Source organism: Labrus bergylta, chromosome 6, assembly GCF_963930695.1.
Source record: "Labrus bergylta chromosome 6, fLabBer1.1, whole genome shotgun sequence".
NCBI classification, from domain to species: domain Eukaryota; kingdom Metazoa; phylum Chordata; class Actinopteri; order Labriformes; family Labridae; genus Labrus; species Labrus bergylta.
Window position 1 is genome coordinate 4,373,452 of NC_089200.1, and position 24,337 is coordinate 4,397,788.

At 41.2% G+C, this 24,337-nt stretch overlaps 1 protein-coding gene across 8 annotated transcripts in view; it reads left to right on the forward strand.

Annotated features, from left to right (window-relative positions):
• The window catches only part of sgip1a (SH3GL interacting endocytic adaptor 1a), a 64,337-nt gene that overhangs the window by 25,529 nt on the left and 14,471 nt on the right, over window positions 1-24,337 (forward strand). For 4 of the 8 annotated variants that reach the window (XM_065955581.1, XM_065955582.1, XM_029280952.2 and 1 more), the window contains 14 exons: window positions 6,286-6,349; window positions 7,047-7,071; window positions 8,575-8,637; window positions 9,077-9,140; window positions 10,045-10,223; window positions 15,006-15,017; window positions 16,865-16,886; window positions 16,998-17,088; window positions 18,061-18,149; window positions 19,800-19,880; window positions 20,463-20,537; window positions 20,744-21,535; window positions 22,775-22,896; window positions 23,105-23,258. In XM_065955581.1, coding sequence (XP_065811653.1) covers window positions 6,286-6,349; window positions 7,047-7,071; window positions 8,575-8,637; window positions 9,077-9,140; window positions 10,045-10,223; window positions 15,006-15,017; window positions 16,865-16,886; window positions 16,998-17,088; window positions 18,061-18,149; window positions 19,800-19,880; window positions 20,463-20,537; window positions 20,744-21,535; window positions 22,775-22,896; window positions 23,105-23,258 — 1,833 coding nt within the window. Of the gene's footprint in view, window positions 1-6,285; window positions 6,350-7,046; window positions 7,072-7,152; window positions 7,228-8,574; window positions 8,638-9,076; window positions 9,141-10,044; window positions 10,224-15,005; window positions 15,018-16,864; window positions 16,887-16,997; window positions 17,089-18,060; window positions 18,150-19,799; window positions 19,881-20,462; window positions 20,538-20,743; window positions 21,536-22,774; window positions 22,897-23,104; window positions 23,259-24,337 lie in introns of those variants that run through there. The other 4 variants (XM_065955587.1, XM_065955583.1, XM_065955586.1 and 1 more) reach the window with 3 other exon arrangements.

The following is a 24,337-nucleotide window of genomic DNA, read 5'->3' on the forward strand; positions in this document are numbered from 1 at the left end:
AAAATGGAGGCTGCACTCGCATAGTTGCACATGTCTCTGCATGTTAATGGAGACAGTTTCTTCCTCAGCATTAATGTTTGCATTGCTAGGTCATTGTTAGTGTTTCTGCCCGTCTTCAGCAGCTCTTCTGTCCTCACCTGCGTCCTCCTCCTCATCCTTACCTCTCAGGAGGAATGATGAGTCACTCTCATCGAAGAGAGCGATTTTAAATCTCATGAGTGCAACATGCCCGTCTGTCTCTCTGTCTACTACATGCCTGTCTCTCTGCTAGCTGTCTCCTCTTTTACCGACTCGTTCTGAAAGCCTTTCCGTCTGCTTGTTTTTCTTCTATCTTCATGTTTATGTTCCTGTCAGCCTTCGTTCTGTGCTCCTAATTACTTGTCTCCTTGACTGCTAACCTGTCTGCCTGCCTGTCAGTGGCTCTGCATGCTTCCCCACTTGCTTAGTCACCAGCTTCTCCTAATACCAAAACAACTTGATGCACTCCTCACATTTAAATTCTCCTGTGTCATTCTCAAATCTAAGTATGCTTTGACCTGCACACTATGATACTCCTCTGCTTTTAGACAGAATGATCATTCTTGCAGGCACTCAATTAGATTAAGAAAATGGGATCAGCTTTTATAGAATTTAACTTTATTAACAGGTACATGCAGGGTTGAGAAGGTAATTGATTGTTTTACTTTTAAACTTAATGTTTAAAAGCCAGAAGCATCCACATTTTTCCCCAAATCAGACACTAGTGTTCTGCTTCTAGGACTCAATGGTGTATTATTGTCCTTTCTGCTTACTATGCACAGCAGCACAGGTCTCTCATCCAGAGTCTGGAGTGGCCTGGCCTGGTGCGCTCTGCTGTGGCTGCCAGTACAAGCTGTTAGTGTGTGTGTGTGTGTGTGTGTGTGTGTGTGTGTGTGTGTGTGTGTGTGTGTGTGTGTGTGTGTGTGTGTGTCTGTGTGTGTGTGTTTTGTTGGTTGGCCTATAGGGCCTCTTCATCTCTTCCCCCTGTTGGAGCAGCTTGTTAAAAAGCGTCTGTGCCGCCTTTTCAGAAGCAGCAGAGCTCTACTTTAAGAAGGAGTGTGTTTCAGCAGCTGTGTGCAGCAGCTTACACATACATGTGCAGCTGGGTGTCATTTACATTTTATGCGTTTTCAGAGCATGCTGTTCCTTTGAGTTTGTTTCTCTGACTATGGCTAATGTGTCAATAAGATGGAAGCCCACAGAAAAACAACAAATAATAGCAATAGGTGCAGTCCAAGAAGAACATAGATGGATAGATTGGAAAGATGCTGCAGAACATAAAACTGGGGAGCTGAGCCTCTGCTTCAACTTGTGAATATTAATGAAGTGCAGCATCTGTCTAGTTTTACCTAAAAATGCTCGGGTGAAAATCTGCATTGTGACAGTAAAAGCTTAGAATGAGCTCATGTCTTTGTGCACTCGATTCAGTGAAGGGAGAAGGATATAATTGCAGCGTTTGACGTGAAGGCAGCGTGAGTGCTGACCTCGTCCTGTGGACCTCACAGAGCTATTATTATAATAACACTCTACATGCTGCTTAGGGTGGTGTTTCCTGTGTTCTGTGTTTGTTTGCACTTTCTAATGTTATACTTACACTCCTTCAAGATTGTCCCAAACCTACAACTTCATTTCAGAGACCAATAATCATTACCTTCAAAATAGTTCAAAATGTGTTACTCTGGTCAGTGTACTGCTGCTCTGTAAGTGACATGTAGTGTTTTGGTTTTTTTTTCGGCTTGGCAGCTTCTTGTCCTGTTTGGCTTCCTGTCCTTCGGCTTTTCCTGGAATGACATTACTGTGTCTTCAGAAGAGACCGCTAATTACGTTAGCACTTGTGCTAGCATCCCTCTGAACGGAAGCCATTAAGTCATTTAACTGTGTGTGCCGCATGCTGTGTTATTTCCCTCTCTGTTAATTAAACCCTGCCATAATAAGGATGCATGTATGTCCTTTAACATCACTGCATCGTCATATTTGGGGTCCTGCTGCACTTAAAACAGGAAGTAGTTATTGTGTTATTATCAATGTGTGAGTTTTCTTATCAGCGTCTGATCTGAAATATGAATGCAGTTGAGCTCTCTCTGTATACAGAAATAAACGAATTAAACCTTTGCATGAAATGAAGAATTGTTTTACATAATTTAGGATTTTTACTCTATAATTGGTAATCATCAGTGGCTTTTATTTCCACCTCAAAAAGAAACAAACTTGAGCAGCTAAGTGCAGCTTAGGAACATAAAATGCAAGGAGACAGGTTTTATAATACTGCAGATGATAGAGAGCAAATACATTAACAAAGAGAAATAAACAGTGAAGGAAATAATCATGTCAATGGAACTTCAAATGCAGATTGAAATCTGATGTGATGCAGACGTTCTGTCGTCAGCTCACAGCTGCTCTGTGCACGATGCTACATACACAAACCACACCAAATATTCTTTTACAAGCTCCCCTGTTAACCTGTCACCTCCTGCTTTAGGGGCAAGCTTGACTCACTTTGGAGAGGAAGCAGACCTTAGCAAAGACTAAAAGAGAGAGAGAGGCCATTAGAGGGGAACGACATTTAAAATGAGACATGTTGAAAACACAATTTTAGCTCAAAGCTAAAAAAAAAAGTGCTTCCCTAAAATCAAGCCATTGCGGTTAAAAAAAAAAGGACAAGACAGATTTTTTAAAGTTATTTTGAGCTGGGATGCATCTGTGTCGTTACAGATTCTAACATTAAATTAACTTGTAGCTCTAAACTTGGCTACAGCTTGGATAAGATTGGATAAGATAGGAATGACATAAGGCGAGATATTTAAGCAACAGTTGGGAGAATGGACTCAATGGCGTGCCAACAAATAAGCTGTAGAAGCTGTAAATCAAGTGTTGAAGTTTGGTTAGCTTGTAGAACAGCTGCTGTAGAGCTTTCCACAGACACATGGAGAAGTCAACCAGTGTGATTTAAACCTCCCTCACTGTTTTACACTACAGGCTGATAGATCAGTTCGAGGGAAACTTGTCCACCCACAGATTGAAAGAAGCTTCACAGACATTATTTTATCAGTACTTTACAGGACAGTTACACGGAGCGAGGCGTCAAACAGAATGACAAAACAACACGTACTCACAAGCACCCACACAAACAGTATGATGGTTTCAGCTTGCTCCAGACTGACGTTTTGTTCTTAATAACATACTTCAAGTGATTTAAGTTGAGACGTGCAAGTTTACCTCGTACATCTCAGATTTATTTCTGTCCTTCTTGAGCTTTTCAAGATTATAGCTTTTATGGAAACAAGTGCTGCTTTTTTCCAAAAAAAATCATCAAACTCTGTTTCCTGATGCTTAAAAAAAAGTCTGGCCACATGTATTGTAGCTGTTTTCAGACCACAGGAAGTTTTTCATAGTTCTAGGAACTGTTGGAGCCCTCCCACTTTTTATTGATTCTGCACCGCAGGATCTAAGAACTATTTTAAAGGTCCCATATTCTTCTTCTTCTGGTTTTATCTGCTCTTTAGTGTGTTTTCCAAGTGTCCTGTGCATGTTTAGACACATCTATGTGCAAAAATTTAAAGTCCACGGAAACGCTGCTTCTCCTACGTCCTCCTGTTAGCTGTAGCATTAGCCGCATGTAACGCTCGGTTCTAGCCCCCCTCGATAAAAATCTGTCAGTGTGACGTCATTGTCAGTGTGATGTCACTGATCTAAGCCCATTGGCTCGTTGTGGCCCTGCAGCTCATGTTGAAATTTCCGAGACTCGTGCTGAGCAACTGACCAATAACGGCAGAGCGGATCGGCAGACCAATCAGAGCAGACTTGGCCCACGTGGGGTCTAACAGTGTGGGCTCAACAGAGTGTAGCTGACGGACTCAGAGCGTAGAGGGAGCAAGGAGGAGCAGTTCATGAAAACAGACACTTTTTTCAGACTTTATCTATTGTGAACGTACAAAAGTAGGAACATAGATTAAATATAAGAACCTCAAAAAGGACAGAATATGACCTCTTTAAGACCTAGAACCGTGTTTAGAGGAACCTTTTTAGCTCCTGCTTCGGAGTAGGTGCTTCAGCGGTGTGAATGCAGACAGAAAGTCCCCTTGGTGTGTAGGCCTGGGTGATATGGACCAAAACTCATATCTTGATATTGTTTAGCTGAATGGTGATACTCGATATATATGGATATGTATTTTATTAACAGTGAAAACACATGGAAAAATAAACTTCCTGTTTGTGAATTTAAAAAGTAATATTATAAAATAAAAATGTTCCTTAAATACAATAAAAGAGAGAGAGAGGAGGAGCAGGGTGAAGAGGGACAGTCAGTCAGTCATCATCAGTGAGATGAGAAAAAGGTGACCTGACACCTCTGTAACGTTATTTTAATGCAACATAAACTATATCCATATTAATGATGTTGTCTTACCCTAGATCGTGTTTGAAAATATATCGATATATCTTAAAAACTCGATATATTTCCCAGCCCTACTGGTGTGTAGGTCTCATGGAACTACCTATTGGATAGTTCCTCTTCAAAAAACAGTCCCCAGACCTGTTTGGTCCAAAAACACCTCATGACTCTGTTTCTTAATAAAATGTCAAACCTTTGTATTTAAGAATGTGTTCTCCCTTAACTGTAGACTTGTCCTGTGATGGGAGGCCAAATGAATTAGCAGGATCAATGAAAGGGATTCTAGAGGACACTTGTCTCATAGCCAGACGCCTTCTGGATTAGTTTCTCATGTTGTCTGCAGGCGTATACGTAGATGATGATTGTCTTATTAACTTATTCACTTTTAACTTCTTTTTTATTCATGAGGGAAGTTTCAGTTGGTGAATTTAAGTATCACAATGCACGTCCAGAACAGAGTCATGACACCTCATCTGTGTGTGTGTGTGTGTGTGTGAGGTAGCATCAGGTTCCTGCTCTGAGGCTCAGTGTGCGTCTGCATGTGGTATAAAGAAGACTATGCGGTGACGTGATGAGTTCACAAGTAGACAAAGACGAGGAATAATGAGAGTCGAGGAACTATCAAAAAACAGAAATGGAGGGGGACAACTGGGCTTTCCTCTGGGGTAAGAAGAAGCCAGGAGCGCTTGTGATCTGAGTGCTGGGCATAAAAGAGCAGGAATATTTTCAAAATTAAGTACTTCTTAATTACTTAATTTGTGTTAGCGATGGAAGAATCAGGAAAATCTTCTTCCTAACCCAACGATGAACATATGATTCAGTGAACATTATGACAAATACAGTAATATTGTGTTGTTCTCCAGTTTAATCCCTAATGTATTGTGTTTAGACAGTGGTTTTCATTTGATGTGTAACAGTTCTCTTGGTGGCACAGCAGTAACTTGAGCATGACTTGTTAACAGAAAATATCAAGGAAAAACAAAAAAAAAAAACAAGATCTGCAAATCTCTGCTGAGCTGAAGAATACTTTTTTAGTTTGTTTCCATTCAAATCTGAGTGCAAAATGTTGCATTATAACTCTGATCTCTTCTTCTTCTCTTTTACTTTGCAAGCTTCTTGCACCCATCTGGGGTTCAGTTTGCAAACTATTGATCTTCACAGGAGAAAGACATTCATCAAAAGTACACTTTTATTCTCAAGGCTGAAAAAAAGACTCTCTCATTAGTTGCATTGTTTTAGACATTCACCTTTTGTGTTGTTGGTCTGTCAGCAGCTCTGTCACTTCAGCCATATATATCTAGTGTCCTCCTCACTAAAGCTATACAACCTGTCCATGCAAAGTTTATACTGGAAGTGAGGGGCAGTCGAGTTTCTCATTTAACGTTTTAGTTTAAGGATTCCAACAGGCAGGCACGAGGTGAACCAGAACATTAGAACTCTCATATACTTTGTTAAGCTTAATAAATTGAACTCTCGGTTATCAGCTGTCTGACCTCCAGTAGGTTCCTCTGTGCTTTACGGCTGTCTAAGCTATTCTTGCTCAGTTCTTAGCACATTGATTTTCACGGTCGGTACTAATGAATTTTCCAATTCCTTGATATTGCCCCTGAGGATTGCAAGGCTGTCCGTCCATGTGCAGTGACCATGAGCTCAGAGGAGAGAGAGGTGTTTGCCTTCACAGTGATGCAGCCACTCACCTCAATAATACATAAAAACGCCACCTTTAATCTCTTAGATGATGGATGTGGGACGGCTGACCCACACATACCCCTTTAACCCACCCACAAACATGATGCCTTTTGGTGTTTCATCAAACGATATCTTACCTGTTCCCCCCCCCCCCCCCCCCCCCCCCCCCCCCCACACTTTCTCCTCAGGATTGAAAAAACGTACCAGGAAGGCCTTTGGGATACGGAAGAAAGAGAAGGACAATGACTCCACGTAAGTTGAGACTCTCTTCCCCTGACGTACATTAAATGATGTGTTCAACGGCTGAAACGATTTACAGTGATGCTGCCTCTGAATCGGAGGAATGAATTGTAAGAAGAATAATTGTTCTAACAGCATCAGGAGTAAAAGGATTAGAATGAGTGAGAACAAATGCAGGATTAGTGTTAAGCACAAGTCTTTTTTTTAAATGGATACTAGACTCCACTAGATTTCCATTAACCAAGCACGGGTGAATAGATATATTGTCAAGTGCATTTATAAGTCCTTTTCCATCCTGTTATTATGAATCTATAAAATCCTGAGCATATTTAAGATATCAAATGTATTGTTTTTATACAGCTGTTTCTATTTTTGTCCAAAAAATGGCAAAATGATCTGAAATGTTGTAATAAGGAAATACCTCAGGATCAGAACGAGGCTGAATAGTGCAACTTGTGAATTTTTTTGAAGCGTGCTACATTTTCACATTTGTTTATCCAATCTGTGACGCTGATGTCTGTGAGTGTGTGATTTCTGATTAAATAAGTGTGTGTGTGGGTTTGGTGGTGGTAGAGTGTTTTCCTTATATGCCTCCTTTTCAAATATTTTTGCTCGACTAATTAGCGAAGCACTTGATTTTCAAAGTGAGGATCTTAAATGTGAAGTGACTTTCATGCTCTCATGTCTCTCTCTTCTTAAACTCTCACAGGGGGTCCCCAGACAGAGACGGGGGTGTAAGTAAAATCATTATTTAAAATGCATCTTGCTCTTCACTCTACACATGTGTGACTGGAGGAGATCAGGTTCTGTGGATATATTATATATACATTATGTATTTTATTTTTTTGTTTTTTTTCCCAACTTGCCAGGAACCCCAAGAGGTTGAATCGGTACTGAACTGTAGTCTCTCACCCTGTGCAGTAGATTTACCTCTAGAGTAGTTAGTGTTGGTCTTTTAGACATCAGAGTACATCCACACACTCTTTAGTGTTGCTGTTTCAGCTTTCTCTTTATTACTGTAGCAGGCTCAGTGAGGAGGCTTCTGTTCAGAGACAAGACGGGCAAAACGTTTTCCCCATGAGTCCTTTAAGAGGACTGAAACACCAAACAAGAAATATTGATCACCACTGTTGGACTTTGTATGATGTTAGATTATAACAATAGTTTCAAAAAATGTAAAATAAAAATCAGATCAAGTAAAAAGACAAAGAAAAGGGGGGCGTCGGTGGGTCTAGTGGTTAGTTTACACATTCTTTGTGCAGAGGCTATAGTCCTCAAAGCAGGCGGACAGGTTCAAATCCGACCTGTGACTCCTTCGCGCAGCCGCTCCCCCCTCTCTCTCTCTCTCTCTCTCTCTCTCTCTGTCTCTCTCTCTCTGTCTCTCTCTCTCTCTGTCTCTCTCTCTCTCTCTCTCTCTCTCTCTGTCTCTGTCTCTCTCTCTCTCTCTCTCTCTCTGTCTGTCTGTCTCTCTCTCTCTCTGTCTCTCTCTCTCTCTCTCACTCTCTCTCTCTCTCTCTGTCTCTCTGTCTCTCTCTCTCTCTCTCTCTCTCTCTCTCTCTCTCTCTCTCTCTCTGTCTCTCTCTGTCTCTCTGTCTCTCTCTCTCTCTCTCTCTCTCTGTCTCTCTCTCTCTCTCTCTCTCTCTGTCTCTCTCTCTCTCTCTCTCTCTCAGATTTCTAACTGTCCTGTCTCTCCAATAAAGGCACAAAATGCCCAAAAATAAATCTTAAAAAAAGAAAAGAAAATGTCATGTGTATATATATTCTGAGCAAGTCCTTTAAAATAAATAAATGCTTTTTGATCAAATGACAAACTTATAAACTTTGTGGGTTCATGTGAATACCCCTAACCCACAAACTCACTTTTACTTTACAAGCTCTAAAATGATCTAAATCTTACAAAGTTCAGAAACACTCACACCCAGAAGTTATTCAGAGGTTATTTGAAATTAGAGAGTCAGTATGAACAGGTATTTATAAAAACACATGAACAGTTAGGACAAATTGAATGCAGACTTGTGTATCTGTCAAAGCAGTTTAGATAAAGTGTTTTCAAAATGTGAAGTACATTTTTTTTTTTTTAATGTTTAAAACTATAAAAACCAAGATTTTTCCATTGCAGCATCAGGTGTGCCATAGTAACAGTGTACAGTAGCAAACCTAGAAACACATCATTAGTGCAGAATAGATCCTACTGTCTCTGTCTTACGGGAGTTTAATCAAGCTGTGTCTCTCTGCAGGCTCAGAAGAAGACCAACGGGGCCCCTAATGGATTCTATGAAGACATCGACTGGGAGAGATATGTACGTTCTAAAAGTGATACAGTAGGAGTGTTACCTTGCACGGATTTGATCAGTGTCTCAGCTCGGTGTGCAATCAACTTTGTTTTCATTGAATTTCAATGAGGCCATAGTATTGATCCCTGTTGTTGTCAAATCAATTTGCTATCGACACATTTGTGGACAAAGTACCAGATAGTAAAACACGATGATGGGTTTCTCTTTCTCATTTGCAATATTACTTCTCTTGAATATTAGATCTGGATAGATGTCATTAAGCATTAGGTCATGATTCATTAGGCAGGGGACTCAGCGTTTGTTATGACTGGAAGTCTCAGAATAATGAATTCTCTGATTATATCAGTGTAAACTTTAACCGTAGTTCAATTAACCTGCAGCACTAACTGCTGTGTCCTGCTGACAACACTCAAAGAGATTAACACTGAGTCATTCTGTGTTTCAGAATTCCCCTGAGGTGGATGATGAGGGCTACAGCATCCGACCAGAGGAGGAGTCAGAAGAGGGAGATATCCTCAGCACTGTTTGTTTTGTTGTTTGTCTAACATCACTATTTAAACTGGTGCATACTCATAGGAGAGAATTTTCTTGTAAATCGTATTCACATGGGAACATACCGGGGCTGCCAAATCAGTGGATATAAATTCAAATAATCAAATAGAAATCCACTCAAACAGGCGTGACATACAACGTGGATCAAGGGCGTCAATGAAGTGTGAAAACATCCAATTAGCAAAGATCTAAATAAAGTTAATAAGGCGCTGCACATAACACCGCTACAGGAGAATGAGTCATCGACGTCCCAGTCCTGAGAAAGAAGTAGAAATGTTTGAGAAAAGTAGAAAAGCCACATTACTTCTGCGTTCAGCATGGATCCAGACTGTCTGCTCATTTTCAGCAGTGGGGATCCTCAAGTTTCTTTTCAATGGTGCTTTTTATTTTGATGATGAAACTCACGTCATCACTTTTCAAAAAACCTCAATTGGTAGATTTTTTATCCAACATGCACTTTAAATCCACAGGAACGCATGCTCCAAATGTAACCCTAAATTTATATTCAATCATAGCTATCTTTAGATTAATGAAACAGTAGTTTTTAGGTGTCACTTAGCGTCTCATTCTCCTCTTTTTTCCCACTTTTTTAACAGTTTTTTTAACAATTAATGGTTAAAATCACAACGATGGCTCATTTTCAACAGGAAGAAGGATTTTGAGTTGAGGACAGAAGTTGTGGAAAGTCGCAGAGAACCAGTTCAGATTTTAAGGCAGTCAAAAAAAGTGTTAAGGCGTGTTTAACGTAGGATGAAGTTTCTCTGTTTGGTGGTCCTAACACATCACATCACCTCGGTGAGGTAAGTGGTTAAGTCAAATGTTCAATTCTGGATTTTTTTGTTTTCCTTGACACCCGACCACTGCCCATCACCAAAAAGGCCCACTTCTTTTCCTCCGACGAGTCGGAAGGAGAGGAGGACCACAGGAAAAAATTCAAAATCAAGATCAAGCCGCTGCCGGCCGACCAAGTCGTGTCGGTGCCCTCGGTTGACGAACTCAAAGCCTCGATAGGCAACATAGCCCTTTCCCCGTCTCCTCTGGTGAGTGAGCCGTCCATTAAAACACAGCTGGGTGTTTGTTGTTTACTTGTTAAAATGTGTTTTCACTAATAACTTCATCTTCTTCATCCCTTCTAACATCTAAAGTTAGGGATTTTAAAATGTGCATGTGTGTGTTTTGTGTGCTGCTGTCACTCTCTTTAATATATTCTGCTGCTTTACGACGCTGTTTGTTTTCTCTTTTAATGAGTCACTGCTGAATGTTTCTATATGAGAGCAACACAAGCTGCAGGATGTAACGTCTACGGTTTGACCCCTCGACTGTAGCCAGCGAGGGCAGCTGATTTTTCATCGTAGTTTGAATTCCAAATAGTTAATTTGTGATACTTGTCCACAGCTGTCAGTGACCTCAGTGCTCTCCCGTTTCGTCCGGTTTTTGTTTAACACAAAACAGATGTCTCACCACGGTATGTGTCAAAGCGCCTCCCAAACAGCAGGATGTGAAGCTCTCGCCCAAGTCCCCCCCCCCTTATAGGTCAACCTGTAATAAGCAGTGAGTGACACTCCACAACAGGCTTTGGCCTCCCGAGCCTCTCTACCCACAATCCCTCTGCTCTTCTGGGAGGACAGTTAGCTTGGGTGTCCATCTTGAATAATTCAGATAGGAAAGTGGGCACATTGAACCTTTGAGTCGGTCTGCTGTACGGGGAGATTGCTTGTGGTCATTTGAGCTTGTGGACTCAATAATTGAACCCAGCCTGCTGGCTCTGTTAACTTGATCAGGTGGGGAAGGTCTTTCCATGCAGGTAATGTCTCTGTGCACACGCTCAGAAGACATTCCAGAAGGTAATCTTATTTTATTTTTATTCAAACAACATGCTGAAGATTAATCAACAAGAATCAGATTTATTGTCCAGGTATGCTTACACACACACACACACAAGGAATTTAACTTCAGTGAACTGTGCTCTCTTATGTACAGGTACAACATTAAATATCAACAATAAACACAATTAGAAAAGACTAATATTTACATGACTAAACATGAAACAGTGCAGTGGTGAATAGTGCAAAAGACACTGAAGTAACCTGATAAGTAAAATGCAGTTATGTGGCAGATGGGTCAATTAAGATGTCAATTACAGTATTAATGTAAATAAGTGTGCGTATATTGATCATGACAAGAGTTTGGATTATTGACATACTTATTTATTGACCAGAAAACAAAGGTTTTTTTATTTTTTATTTTTTATCTTTGACTATTTGCTTCTTTTTTAAACTTTCTGTCACTGCTACTGTAATCATTTTCATGTTTTGACCTGTTGGTTGGACACAATAAATACTGTGTAAATATCAGCCTGGTAAAGTGATGGACATGGAGGTTAATCTTCAATAAGAATATTAGTTCAAATGTTTATTTAACGACAGACCTGACTTTGAATTAAATTACAGTTATGACCCTGTTTTTTATTTTTTGTAACGCATGTACAGTTTGTGTGAAATACGTTTCCACAACCTGCACAGAAATTCATTCCAAAGCACTTAACTTAACTTGACTTAACTTGACTTAACTTAACTTGACTTAACTTGACTTAACTTAACTTAACTTGACTTGACTTAACTTGACTTAACTTAACTTAACTTGACTTAACTTGACTTAACTTGACTTAACTTGACTTAACTTAACTTAACTTAACTTAACTTAACTTGACTTAACTTAACTTGACTTAACTTGACTTAACTTGACTTAACTTGACTTAACTTGACTTAACTTGACTTAACTTAACTTAACTTAACTTAACTTAACTTAACTTGACTTGACTTGACTTGACTTGACTTGACTTGACTTGACTTGACTTGACTTGACTTGACTTGACTTGACTTGACTTGACTTAACTTGACTTAACTTGACTTAACTTAACTTAACTGAACTGAACTTGACTTGACTTCACTTGACTTGACTTCAGTTCACTAACTTAAATGTTGACTTGTTTCGAGCGTTTGAAACGACTGGCCTCTAGCTGCCATACTGCCACCAATCACCTCTACCAGTTCAAACTAGCACCGCCACGTTTGCCCGGGTAAACTTTCCCTGACACATACACTTCATTAGTCACACAGTCACTCCCAGTCCATGGCAACTCAGGGTTACCGCGGCGATGGACTGACATTAAAATGGCTACATAAAAAAGAGAAAGAGGCGCAAAAAAGGCAACTTCCCTTTTCTTTATAGGTTTTCCTTTTTTTTTTTTTTTTAGCTAATCCAGTAAAACTATCCAGAGACTTAAACATGAGAGGATTGCAGCAGCCTAAAGACATCTGAATATCAATGTGATCCCCCAGACTCATAAATAAGAGACTATATTTTCATATTGTTTACTTCAAATAGCTTTTCTGCATGTGAATATGATGTCGCATTAACAAAGAGAGATACATAGATAGGTACTTTATTAATCCTTTGCAGGAAATGACATCATCACAGCAGCATGACACCACACAGATAGATGTGTGTTAACAAGCTCAAACTCTGGCTGTGAAAAAAACCTGAAAGACATAGCAGGTGTTGTGAATCCCTACAGTCGTGTGTTAAACAGACCGCCTGATCTTAATTTCTCCGCTTCTGTTTTTCACATACTTGATGAATGACTCCTGAGTGCGCCTGCTCGTGAGAGTGACAAGTCGCAGGTTTACGGCTTATATCACACGAAGCCTTTTTCCATGAATTGACGCTTCACATCACGTCAGAGCGGGGAGTGGATGATGTGTCGGCGGATAGTGAAGAGCCATTTCACTACACCAGTGTTGACAGTCTTAATGATTGCTGTTGATGTAAATTACAGCCTACACTGAACTCAGGTGCTGCGCTTTGCATTACCATTACTAACTTTCCCTTCTGGTCTGTTCCTTCTCCTCTTCTTCTTCTTCTCTCTCTCTTCTCTTGCTGTCTGTTATGCTGCTAACCTCTGTAGAGGAGTCCGGTAAGCCTGTTGTTCTGCTTGCTGCCTTGTTTTTGTGTTCTTGAGTGTTAACACTTCCACCTCTCTTTAAACCTACTGCTTTGCTTTATATATGTGTGTTGTCTTTGTTGCTGTGTTGCTGGACATCTGAAACTGATATAAAGCTGGTGTGTGATGACTGTAGGTTTTATTTTTGGCGCTTTTCTCGGGTAAATGTCCTAGAAAAGTTTTGTGTGACTTCACGGTGGTGCAGATTGTTCTATGTGCATGTGTGTCTGTTCAGCATTTTTTCATTGGCACATATTTTCCTAAATACTTGGAAGCACAAGAGCTGCGACTTTTTCCGTTGATTCCACTGACTAAGACATCTTAAATCTGATTTTAATTGGTTTTGGAGTCTTGAGATTCCAGCTCTCGGTACAAATAACGAGACTATACAAGCAGCAGCGTCGGTGAGAAAAAGGTCAGGGATGAAATTAAAACGCTATTTATCCCATCCCCACACACGTCTTTTCTCTCTCTCAGCGTGACAACAGAAGCAAGATATCCCTCTTCTGAGGATTTTGGTTGTGTTCTATGATTTGTGATAAGAGCCCCCTGTGGGAAAGTCAGGTTCTTTACAACCCGACTGATTCTCTGTTTAGATATGACCTGTCTCCATTACTACGACAAGAGACAAAAAGAGACAGAGGAGTTACAGAAATGGAATATGAAACAAGTTGTTGTTGTGTTTTCCTTTTTACTGATTTAAATATTTCTTGACATCAGCGTGTCTCTACTCGACTGGTTTGTGTGTAAATGGTCGCCGGTAATCCCTCACTGAGGCTGAAAGGTCACAGTGTGCGACTCTGAACTCTTCCTGTTGTCTTTCCTGTTTACGGACCGCAGGAGGCAGATGATTGGTTCCGACACAAGAGTGTCGTCCGTGCCCTGCCCCGATTTACCCAATGAGATGAATCCTTTCCGCCCAACATGTCCCGCCCCCTTTTGTTACATCACTTTAATCACCCATGGCTCACTGCACAACTGGAACAAGCACAAATGTGAGGGAGAGAGAGGGAGAGAGAGAGAGAGGGGGAGAGAGGGAGAGAGGGAGAGAGAGAGAGGGAGAGAGAGAGACAGGGAGAGAGGGAGAGAGAGGGAGAGAGGGAGAGGGAGAGAAAGAGAGAGAGGGGGAGAGAGGGAGAGAGAGAGACAGAGAGAGAGGGGGGAGAGAAAGGGGGAGAGAGGGAGAGAGAGAGGGAGAGAGAGAGAGGGGGAGAGAGGGAGAGAGGGAGAGAGAGAGGGAGAGAGAGAGAGAGGGATGATGCGAGGTGGAAGTGACGCAGGCAGATGGAGACAGAAATTAAAGAGACCGTGTGGCCAGATGGGACGCAGGAAGGGGAAGTGAAAGTGAAAAGTAAAAGGTTTAGACGGCAATAAATACTTTATATATGATTAAAAACTCAGGGAACGGGTTAGAGACATTCCAAGAGTCACAGGACACAAACGGGGGCGTTGTTTCATTGTTACATCAGATTCACGCTGAAATTCTCCTTTTTTTTCAGCATTTAATTGTTGTTTAAATATTCTTCATCATGAATGCAAGACACAGATTTATGATCATTCTGCGTATGTCCTCAGCTTTCTCCCACTTGCATTATAAGCCATTTGCATTTTTGCTGAAGATCCTTTAAAACCTCAAAGGGCTGCAGAAGCTTCCTTTTCCCTTTTCGAGAAGGACGGACATGTTTTCATCCTTCCTTCTCCACATCTAACCAGCGAGGCCAAAACAACCTTCTCCCCCTTGATGCACATGATGTCTGCTTTACTGATTTGTCACTCTCTGACCAGGTATCTCTTCTCTCTTCCTTTTTGCTGGTCACAGAGACGTAGCCCGGTAAGTGTCCCTTTTTCTTCCGTCACCCTGGGGTCAGCCGTAAAAAATGTCACATGCCTCTTGTTACTCTTTTGCTCCTCAGAGTTTATCGAGTTAGACAGGAAGTAGGTAGGTGGGTTCAGTGGCTGAGGTGATGGGTCAAAACTGTTGGCTGATTTGATTTGACATTCATTTTAAATAAATATATAATTAAGTTTACATCTGTATTATTTTTTACAGATTCTAAGGATCACAAGTGTGCGTCGTGTATACTTGTTTTCCATCTTGAATAGCAGCATGCTCGGTCTCTGTAGTGGGAGAAAATTTGCACTTTTGACAGCCGGACCCTTTGATGTCTTACTTCAGTCACTCCCCCCATCGTCTAGTCTTCTCCTCTCATCTGCTTTCTGCCCCCCCCCCCCCCCCCCCCCTCTTCTTCCTCCCTCCTTCTCTCTCCATATCTGCTCCTCGTGTTCCTCTCATGGTGAATTCACGCACACACCACAATCAGGGCTTCACAGAGGAAATATTCTCCTGCTTCTCAAACATCAAAAACTCATCTCTCTTTTAACGTTCTTCTCGCACTCTAACTTCATCAGCCTCACACCGTCTCGGGTACCAGGGGGGTTGTCTCTTTAAGACTTCAAAAGCATGTTTTGAAAGCTTTCCAATTTGTCCTTCTGCTGGCAGCAGCAGCAGCAGCTCACCAGGTTGACATTTTCTTATGTGATACTAACAGCATTCTTTTTATTGAGTGTGGGGCTTCTGTTTCCCCTTTTGCTGATAGTTTCACTGCTCTAGTGATAAACAGTGTCTGCTGAGGGGCTACTGTTGTCAGAGATGTCTGTGTCTCATTTCAGTAAATGTGCAGGTTTTAATAAATCCGTTGGAAGAGATAAGATGAGATGAGATCGTCCTTTATTGATCCTGAAAGGGGGACTTCAGGTGTTGTTGTTGCAGTACTACAAATACAAAAAAAACATAAAGATAAACACAATACAATTTAAAAAATGAGAATACAGTGAACAATATAGGACAGTTTAAGACGGGCTCTTCAGTAAATGACAAGTTGAAGGGACGATTTATGATCCAAAGTGAAATCATATAATTAATAACATTGAGTTCTGTAACCAGCAGTGTAACACTTTAACATGATAAATATGGAATAATGCAGTTTGATGTGAAGATTAAGATATTCTATAATATAAGAAGCAAAGTAAAGCATAAAATCTTAGAGACCAGTGTTGTTTTAATGTATCATACCCTGTCCAACCTTTTATCCCCCGTGGACCCCGAGGAACAACAGCTGAGCTCTCAGGTACAGCTAATGGGGATCCTAGCAAACAAACAAATCCCCAGGACTTTGAAATGCACAGTGTACAGTTAAATGTTTATCTAATAAGAAATGTAGCTTAAAGTGCAAAGTGAATTATTTTCCTTTTGGGATGGCCTAGTGGAAGATGACTGTGCACCAAGTGTTCCTGGATTGTGTTCAGCCATCTTTAAACATCATTACAATCATTCCTTTGCCGCATAGTGTACCAGTACGACCTCACCCTGAGTAACCAGTGGATGGTCGGTTAGTTCCTCTGGTCCCGTCAGATTGAGTCAACGTTAAGCTGAAACTCGGTTGTTCTGTCGTCTGAACCATTTAATTTATCTTCAAACAACAGAGCTTTTATTATTTAGACCTCTCTGTGCTGGATTAACTGTAAATGTTGTGCCCATCTTCAACAACAGAACATGGAGCTGTCTGTGTTTGATTTTGTAGAACAATAAACATTCTTAGAATTGTTGCAGCATTATTCATGTGACTCTTAAATATTTTATATTTCCTCTTTCTTCTTTTTTTTTTCTCCATCTTACAGGGTTTAAAAAGGAACACATCCAGTAAGTATCTGTTTTGTTTCCGAGTAGGCCAGGTGCACTTTTAATGAGGGGAAATTACAGAATTGGATTCAAGAGCCTCACGAGGTTAACAAGATTTAATTCTGGTTCCAGGCGAGGAAATCGCCAGACCGAGGCGTCTCGTTCCAACTTTACCCACTGTGGCCCCGACCCCAGCACCAGCTCCAGCACCACAACCCCCCAGGTATGACTCAGAGTCGGCCATCCACTGCCATAGAAAATATTGTACAGTGTGTGTGATATTGTGTGTGTCACTGCTTGACCCTTATTGTATTATGCGTGTGTTGTTTATACTTTAGATTCCCAAAAATGTGTCTGAAAGGAGCCTGTTCTCTATTTTCCACTCCTTGAGTTGGATGCAGTGTTCTAGCTAACAGAGGGGAATGCTTTTGTTATGTGCTCTGCTGATGCATTCATTATAGTAATGCCTAAAAATGTACTCCTAAAATGGTGTAAAAATGGTTTTACTTTTAACCAGAGACTGTGGCAGATTTCATTTGCCCAAAATTTCAAATCAACAAGACCAAAACCTGATTCAAATAATAATTATAATAATTATAATTATAAGTAAAATAAGACAAACAGACATTGACAAACATAACAGCTTAAAGCCTTTAAATAAATGTACTTAATGCTAAATAATAAAACTGCCATAAGTTCATCTTGTAATTGTATAATTTATAATTGTTTATTTATTTATTTACTCAGTCACCACACTTTAACTTTTAACTTTAACTGTCTATTTATTTATTCATTCATTCACTAAAACTGTTTATTTACTCATCCAGTCACCGCACAATAACAACTGTATATACTCTTTCACTGCACAACTGTCTATTTATTTATTATTATTATTATTATTACTCATTCACTGAACAGCAATTGCTCTGGCCACTTTTCACAAACATACTTGTCTTCATATAACCACAAATATATTTTAATATAGGTGAACTGTTTTTGTAAACGCTGCTGTATAGGATTGCTGCTAACAAAGTTTCTTGTATACAATGATAATAAAGATTCTATCTATCTATCTGCATAGATTCAATAAAGGGTTGGTATCTCGATCCATCCATCAAGTTTGGTTTCCTTAAATGACGATCTGTAGCTTTGTTACACAGCTTCTTCTCTCATATCATCCTTTTGTCTGTTCCAGAAGTCAACCAACACCCCCGGTCTCTGAAGACACCACAGCCTTATTTGGGCCTCCTCTGGACACGTCCTTTGGAGAACCAAAAACTGAAGGTAAGCCTCCCCTCTGTGTGTTTGTAACTCTTAGCCTCTTTGTGCCGGTCTGTATTGATTTTTAGATCCATCTGTGCTGACAGGTGTTAACCACTGTCGTTTTATTTATGTATTTATTTAGTCAAACTGTGAGCTACACAGTGAAACATTGTGACTCAACACACTTTGTCTTCAGGACCTTTATCTCAAACCTTCTTGGCTGTCAAAGCAGATACCCTCTCTCTCTTCTCTCTCCCCCTCCCTCTCACCTTTTTCCTCTGACATCATTTGCTCCTCCCTCAGGCTCAGCAGTGATGGAGTCTCTCTTTTTGTCTTTGCAGAAGGTCAAAGTTGAGATTGACACTGGGAGGTTGTGTTCATGTACACAGCGCGGCTTGTTAATACGCAGATTCTTCCGTCAGCCGCTCTCGTTCAATCCAGCAGGATTTACCGCTCCAGGCTGTGGAGGAGCTCATAGCAGTTATGCAGTTGCCACGTCGGGCATAACTAACGTCAACTTGACACAAATCCTCCTTTTATAGATTCATTCATTCAGACAAACAAGTCAGAGCTGATTTTGACGCAGACACATTTTTACTTCATCTCCACATGACAGGGACCAGCGGTGTGGATTAAGGTTGTCATCATGGTTCATGCAGTTCTACTCTTAGTTGCAAATTCCTGAGGAGCAAGAGAAACGTTTTCCAGATATTGGTTCTACTTTATGGAGGACGTAGCTTTTGAAATGAATCGTAATGAGTGGTGATATTTTTAACTACTATCTGTCTTTTATGAAAGTGATTGGATAAAGAACAATCAAACTTGTTTTGATAACATCCAAACTGACACATACAACCTTTTGATGTAATTTTACAGGACGTTTTGTATCATACTTTTGTTGCTAAATGTACCAAAAGATTAACAAATGACCGTATACAACTGATTATATTCCTTTAAAAAAAAAAAAAATGAACTGGACAATGTTGTCTTAAAAATAAAATACATCACATTTCCAAAAGAGCAAAGCTAAAGCAAGCAAGAGCTAAGCTAGCTACTGTTTCAAATTAAGATATTGCATTGCAACAGCATAAAAACTTTAAATGATATTTAAAAAATGTTCACCGATGGAGCCGAGCAGATTTGTAGATGATCAGCTTTTGGACCTCAGTTTCTATTTAGTTTATTCATTCTTTGTTTTACTCATACAAAACGTTTGATAGTCAAAATAGATGTGGATAAATAAAATATATGACAACATATTTATTAATAGATTCAGCTCTACCAGTTTGATTTTTAACTTCTTGTCATTTTTGATAATTATATTCCTGTTTCTGGAGCTTTTGTGACAAAAAAAAGTCCCCCATGGGGGATCAATAAAGTTTCTCTTTATCTTTACCACAAATCAGGGTTGTAGGCACTGCTTCAAATGTCTGCATTTTCTGCTGCATGTTGTTGTTAAAGCTGAACTCAGATTTTGTTGGCAGTTTAAAAACCCTCCGCGGTCTGCCACAGTTTTCTCTAATGAACGATTTTATTGAAATAGGGACCTGTGTTGTTTCTCCCTCTTTCACCTGTTGCCTTTTTTTGAGCCCCCAAAGAATCGGTAATCCTTCCGTGTTTTTTGGTTTTAATGCCCCTGACTAGGCTTGTTTTGTCCCCTCCTGAACGTAGTGGTTGTGTCTGAGTCGGATGCGTGGGGGGCTTCTCTGTCAGAGCCAGAATCCTCTTTGTCAAGATCCTTCCCCACAGGAAGTAAGTTTTCGGAATTCCCTGCCATTTGTGCTGCACTTCCTCTCCTCCTCCCTCGAATGACTGCACAGCCCCACCTCATGAACCCCCCTCATGAACCCCCCCCCTCATCATCCAACTAACAAATCAGACCTGCAAACTGACTCGATCAAAGAATGCTTAAAGCAGCAGACTGTAACCCGTTTCATGTCTCATCAGCCCTCTCACATCCTAATGATTTAGTGTTGGTTGTGGTGAATCTTATGGGAGCGTTCAGTATGAGCCTTCCCATACTGCACCATCCCCTGCTCCCTTTGCTGCTTTCTCCCTACATTCGGCATGGTGGTGTCTCGGTGCTGCATAAATGATGATTTGTGGGATGATCGCCTCTCCTCACATCGATGTGTTTGTGATTGACCGGTTGGATAACTACCATCATCTTTTTGTCTTTTGTTGCAAATTATTGTTTCTTGTAGGCTCATCATGTTTTCCCCTCGTTGTTTGCTGCCCACCATACATTCTCAACAGCATACGTTAACAATACATTTAAACTAACACTGCCTAATCAATTATTATTGCACCATTCATTTTGTTATTTTATTGCAGCTCCACCTCCTCTTCCACCTAAGAATGTCCCAACATCCCCACCGTCCACCAGCCCAACCTCTCCAGATGATGCTGGTAAGACGTATTCTAATCTTTTCTCCCCCCCTCCCCCCCGTTCTGTCACATTATCACTTTTATATTTGATCTTTGCAGCTTCATATTTTTATCATTGAATTCTGGATCTAACTTTCTCTGTTATGTTTTTGTCTCTCTTTGTAAATATTGTTCCGCTTCAATGCAAACACAGCCTCTGATTGGTCTGTTGTGTGTGTGTGTTACAGAAGTGTCAACAGAAGCAGAGAGTTCTGCCAGGAAGCCTTCGATAGCTGACCTAGACAACATCTTTGGGCCTGAACAGGCGCCCTCTGCTGGTGAAGACACGGCCGAGTCATGGGTCTGCTTCAGTGAAGAATCTGCCGCTCAGCCACCTCTACCAGAGGAACCAGCGCCGCCGCTGCCAGCCTCCCCGCCTCCACCTGAATCTCCTGCCCCGCCTTTACCTACGTCACCATCTCCTCCAGATGACCCCGCACCACCTCTTCCTACCTCCCCTCCTCCAAAAGAAGAACCACTTCCCCCGCTACCAATCTCCCCACCTCCAAGAGAGGAGCCTGTTGCACCTCCCACCCGCTCAGGTCCTCCTACACCTGAGGACAAAAATCCACCCATATTTGCCACTTCTCCACCCCCTGCACCACCAAAGGATCTCGCCTCCCCTCCCGCCTCCTCTCCCCCTTCTCTTGAGTCCCCTTCCAGCGTCCCACCAGCCCCGGCTCCCAAAGCAAGAACGCCTCCAGCAGTGACGCCTCCAGCAGTGACTCCTCCCGCAGTGACTCCTCCCGCCGAGGAACCTGCGACACGCCCCCTCCCGACACCGCTTGCCCAGCCTCAGGAGGAGCAGGCCAAGAACACAGACGACACCAAATCCAAAGAGGACGGAGGTGAAAGTCTCACCTCACCTGTCGATGCTAACCAGGGTAGCCGGTGTACACCTCCACCACCTCCTCCCCCAACATACCGGGCGGTAGTATCGTCACCCGGTCCCACAGCTGGAGCTGGGGGCACAAAAAGTGGTGAGTAGAGAGTAGTCACTGGAACTTGGTTTAAAAAAAGGCTGTGTTAGGCCCTGTGTCCACCTAGAGTGCCAATGATGTCAACAGTGCTTTTCTAAAAAGTTGAAAGATTTTCAACACAGCGCAGCGCTTGAAACAAAGACACCGCGCTGGCGCTCAGAAAAAAAACACTAGGTGGACACGGGCTCTTAAAAAAGCATGGACTGTTGGAAGTCACTTTCTGAATCAGGTCCAGAAAACAACAACCCCATTCAGTGGATGGTTATTGATTATCACACTTACAAGAATGGAGCTATACCTGTGTAGTAGTCACCAGTAGTATTAGCAACAACATCTATTAGCACTGTCACATTTGCAGAAAACTCCTAACATTTGTATTAAGAGCTGTGTGAATGCAAACAGACACATTTTTCAGCTCGGAGTTTCTCCTGCCAGCGCCCTAGTATTTTTTTCTTCATAGGATATTATCCAATAAATGATGTCCAGGAAGTCTGATGGATGTTTATATCATGTGATCAATGTACAGTGCATAGACTGTCTGCAAGAGATCGCTATGATCTCTGTGCGCGTAATGAATCACTAAATGATGAATATGAGTAATTCAGTGTCAAAACATGCATCATTAAATGCTTGCATGTTAGCTTCCAAGTGTTGCTGCAGTAATTAGTACCTTGTTATAATTTCATTTGAAATCAGAGAAAACTGCTCCTAAGGGTCGTTTTGATACAGCAAACATTTCATAAATATTGTCTGGTTCAGGCAGGCGCAGACAGAAACACTTTTGTTCTTATTTTGTTCCTTCGAACTACCCGTAGCATTGATATGAAGGCAAATATTGTCATTATAGCGTCGTATAGCGCCCTGTTGCTTAGTCCGCCACTTCCACATCGTCCTTTTTTTACATCATGTCTTTCCTCAGAAGTCACTTAAGTGTTCTTCAGTAACAATTGCTCGCCATGGTCTCCACAGTGGTTCTGTTCACCCTGCATCTACTTTTATGTGTTTTAAATTTCAAATGGTGTTCCACAAGGTTCTGTCCTAGGTCCTGTTCTGTTTAAAATTAAAATGAATCTTTATGCTGATGACACAATTTTGTATTGCACTGCTGATAATATACAGTCTGCTGTGTATTCTCTCCAGTGCTGTTTTTCTGATTTAGAAGTGCTGTAGCCTTTTTCCACAATCTAGACCATCAAAGATTGAACAGAAGAAGTAATACTGCATGTTTCTTCCACACAGGTTCATCTTCTCCTGTCAGACCTTCCACTCCCTCTTCTGTAAACCAAACCCCACCACCTCCTCCACCTCGCCCACCTTCACGGCCCAAACTGCCTCCAGGGAAACCCACTGTAGGAGATGCAGTAAGTCTTGTATCATAAGAAATGTTCACTTCTTTATTATGATGGTGGTGTTAACATCAAACTGTGTCACAGCTGCATCAACCTCTGATTAAATCATACCTGGGGGGGTTCGGTCACTGCTCCCCTGCATTTTGCCTCGGCTGGTCGGATTGAATCAAGACAAGATATTTAATGTGTCTTCCCTCTACTGTCTTTCTATCTTCTCAAGAATCGTCCATTCAGTCCTCCAGTTCACTCTGCCAGCCCCCCTCCCATCGCTCCGTTGGCGCGAGCCGAGAGCACCTCCTCCATCTCCTCCACCAATTCCATGAGTGCCGCCACCACCCCGACTGTGGGCAAAGAGCTCTCCGTGTCTGTGTCAGGTGTGTGCTCCCTCAACAGTCACTGAGCTGTGCAGCCACAAAAGGGTTGGGACGATCGAGGAATTTAACTATTTATGTGTCAAATTAAAAGTTTATTGTTGATTTTATGCACCGGCCCTCTCCTTCTTTTTACTCACAGTCTGTGTCATTCAGTTTTGTATTTGTTTATTATTTATTTTTAATTGTCCTTTTTGTTTGTTTGTTTCCTCTGTGAAGGTATCCTGGCCCTGATGGTTCACTAAATGATGAATATGAGTAATTCAGTGTCAAATCATGCATCATTAAACGCTTGCATGTTAGCTTCCTACTATCTCGAGACCGATTGGAGCAAGTGTTGCTGCAGTAATTAGTTCCTTGATATCATTTCACTTGAAATGGGAGAAAACGGCTCCTAAGGGTCGTTTTGATACAGCAAACATATCAGAAAAATATTGTCTGGTTCAGGCAGGCGCAGACAGAAACACTCATAATTTACACCCTCAGACACATAACCGTGTAGTGAGTGGGAAGTGAGAATGTGAGGCAGGGTTGTTAATTTGAGTTTTGAAGAGCAAACATTCTCTACAAGCCATCAAGCCATCCTTTTAATACATTAATGGCTCTACAGTTTACACTCCTTATTCTAACTTTAGAGTCAGTGCAGAAAAAAACCCATTGCAGTGCACAGCTGTGAGTGGATCACAACAAATCTCAGTAGACTGAAAACATGGCTGAGTCATAGGAGATTATCTTTTAAAGCGCACTCTGGAGGCAGAAATAGTTACATAAAAACAGAATATCAGAGTTGTTTAAACATATGGCAAAGGAAAGATCCTCCCTAGATTCAGATTCTTCCATAAATAATATAATTATTTTACTGAGGTCTCTGTAGTATCGGTAGTTAGGAATCCATTAGCACATGGACCAGACAGTAATAGTGGGTTGGAAACTACCTTTTCTACTTCCTGTTAATTTACCACTTTGATTCTGTTGACGTTTTTTTCAGTTAAGCTTTTGAGTGCATGACTGTGTTTTCATCATTTCAATTCCCTTTGTTTGATTTGCTTTCTTGTTTTTTTTTGTTTTACTGTTTTGTTTGT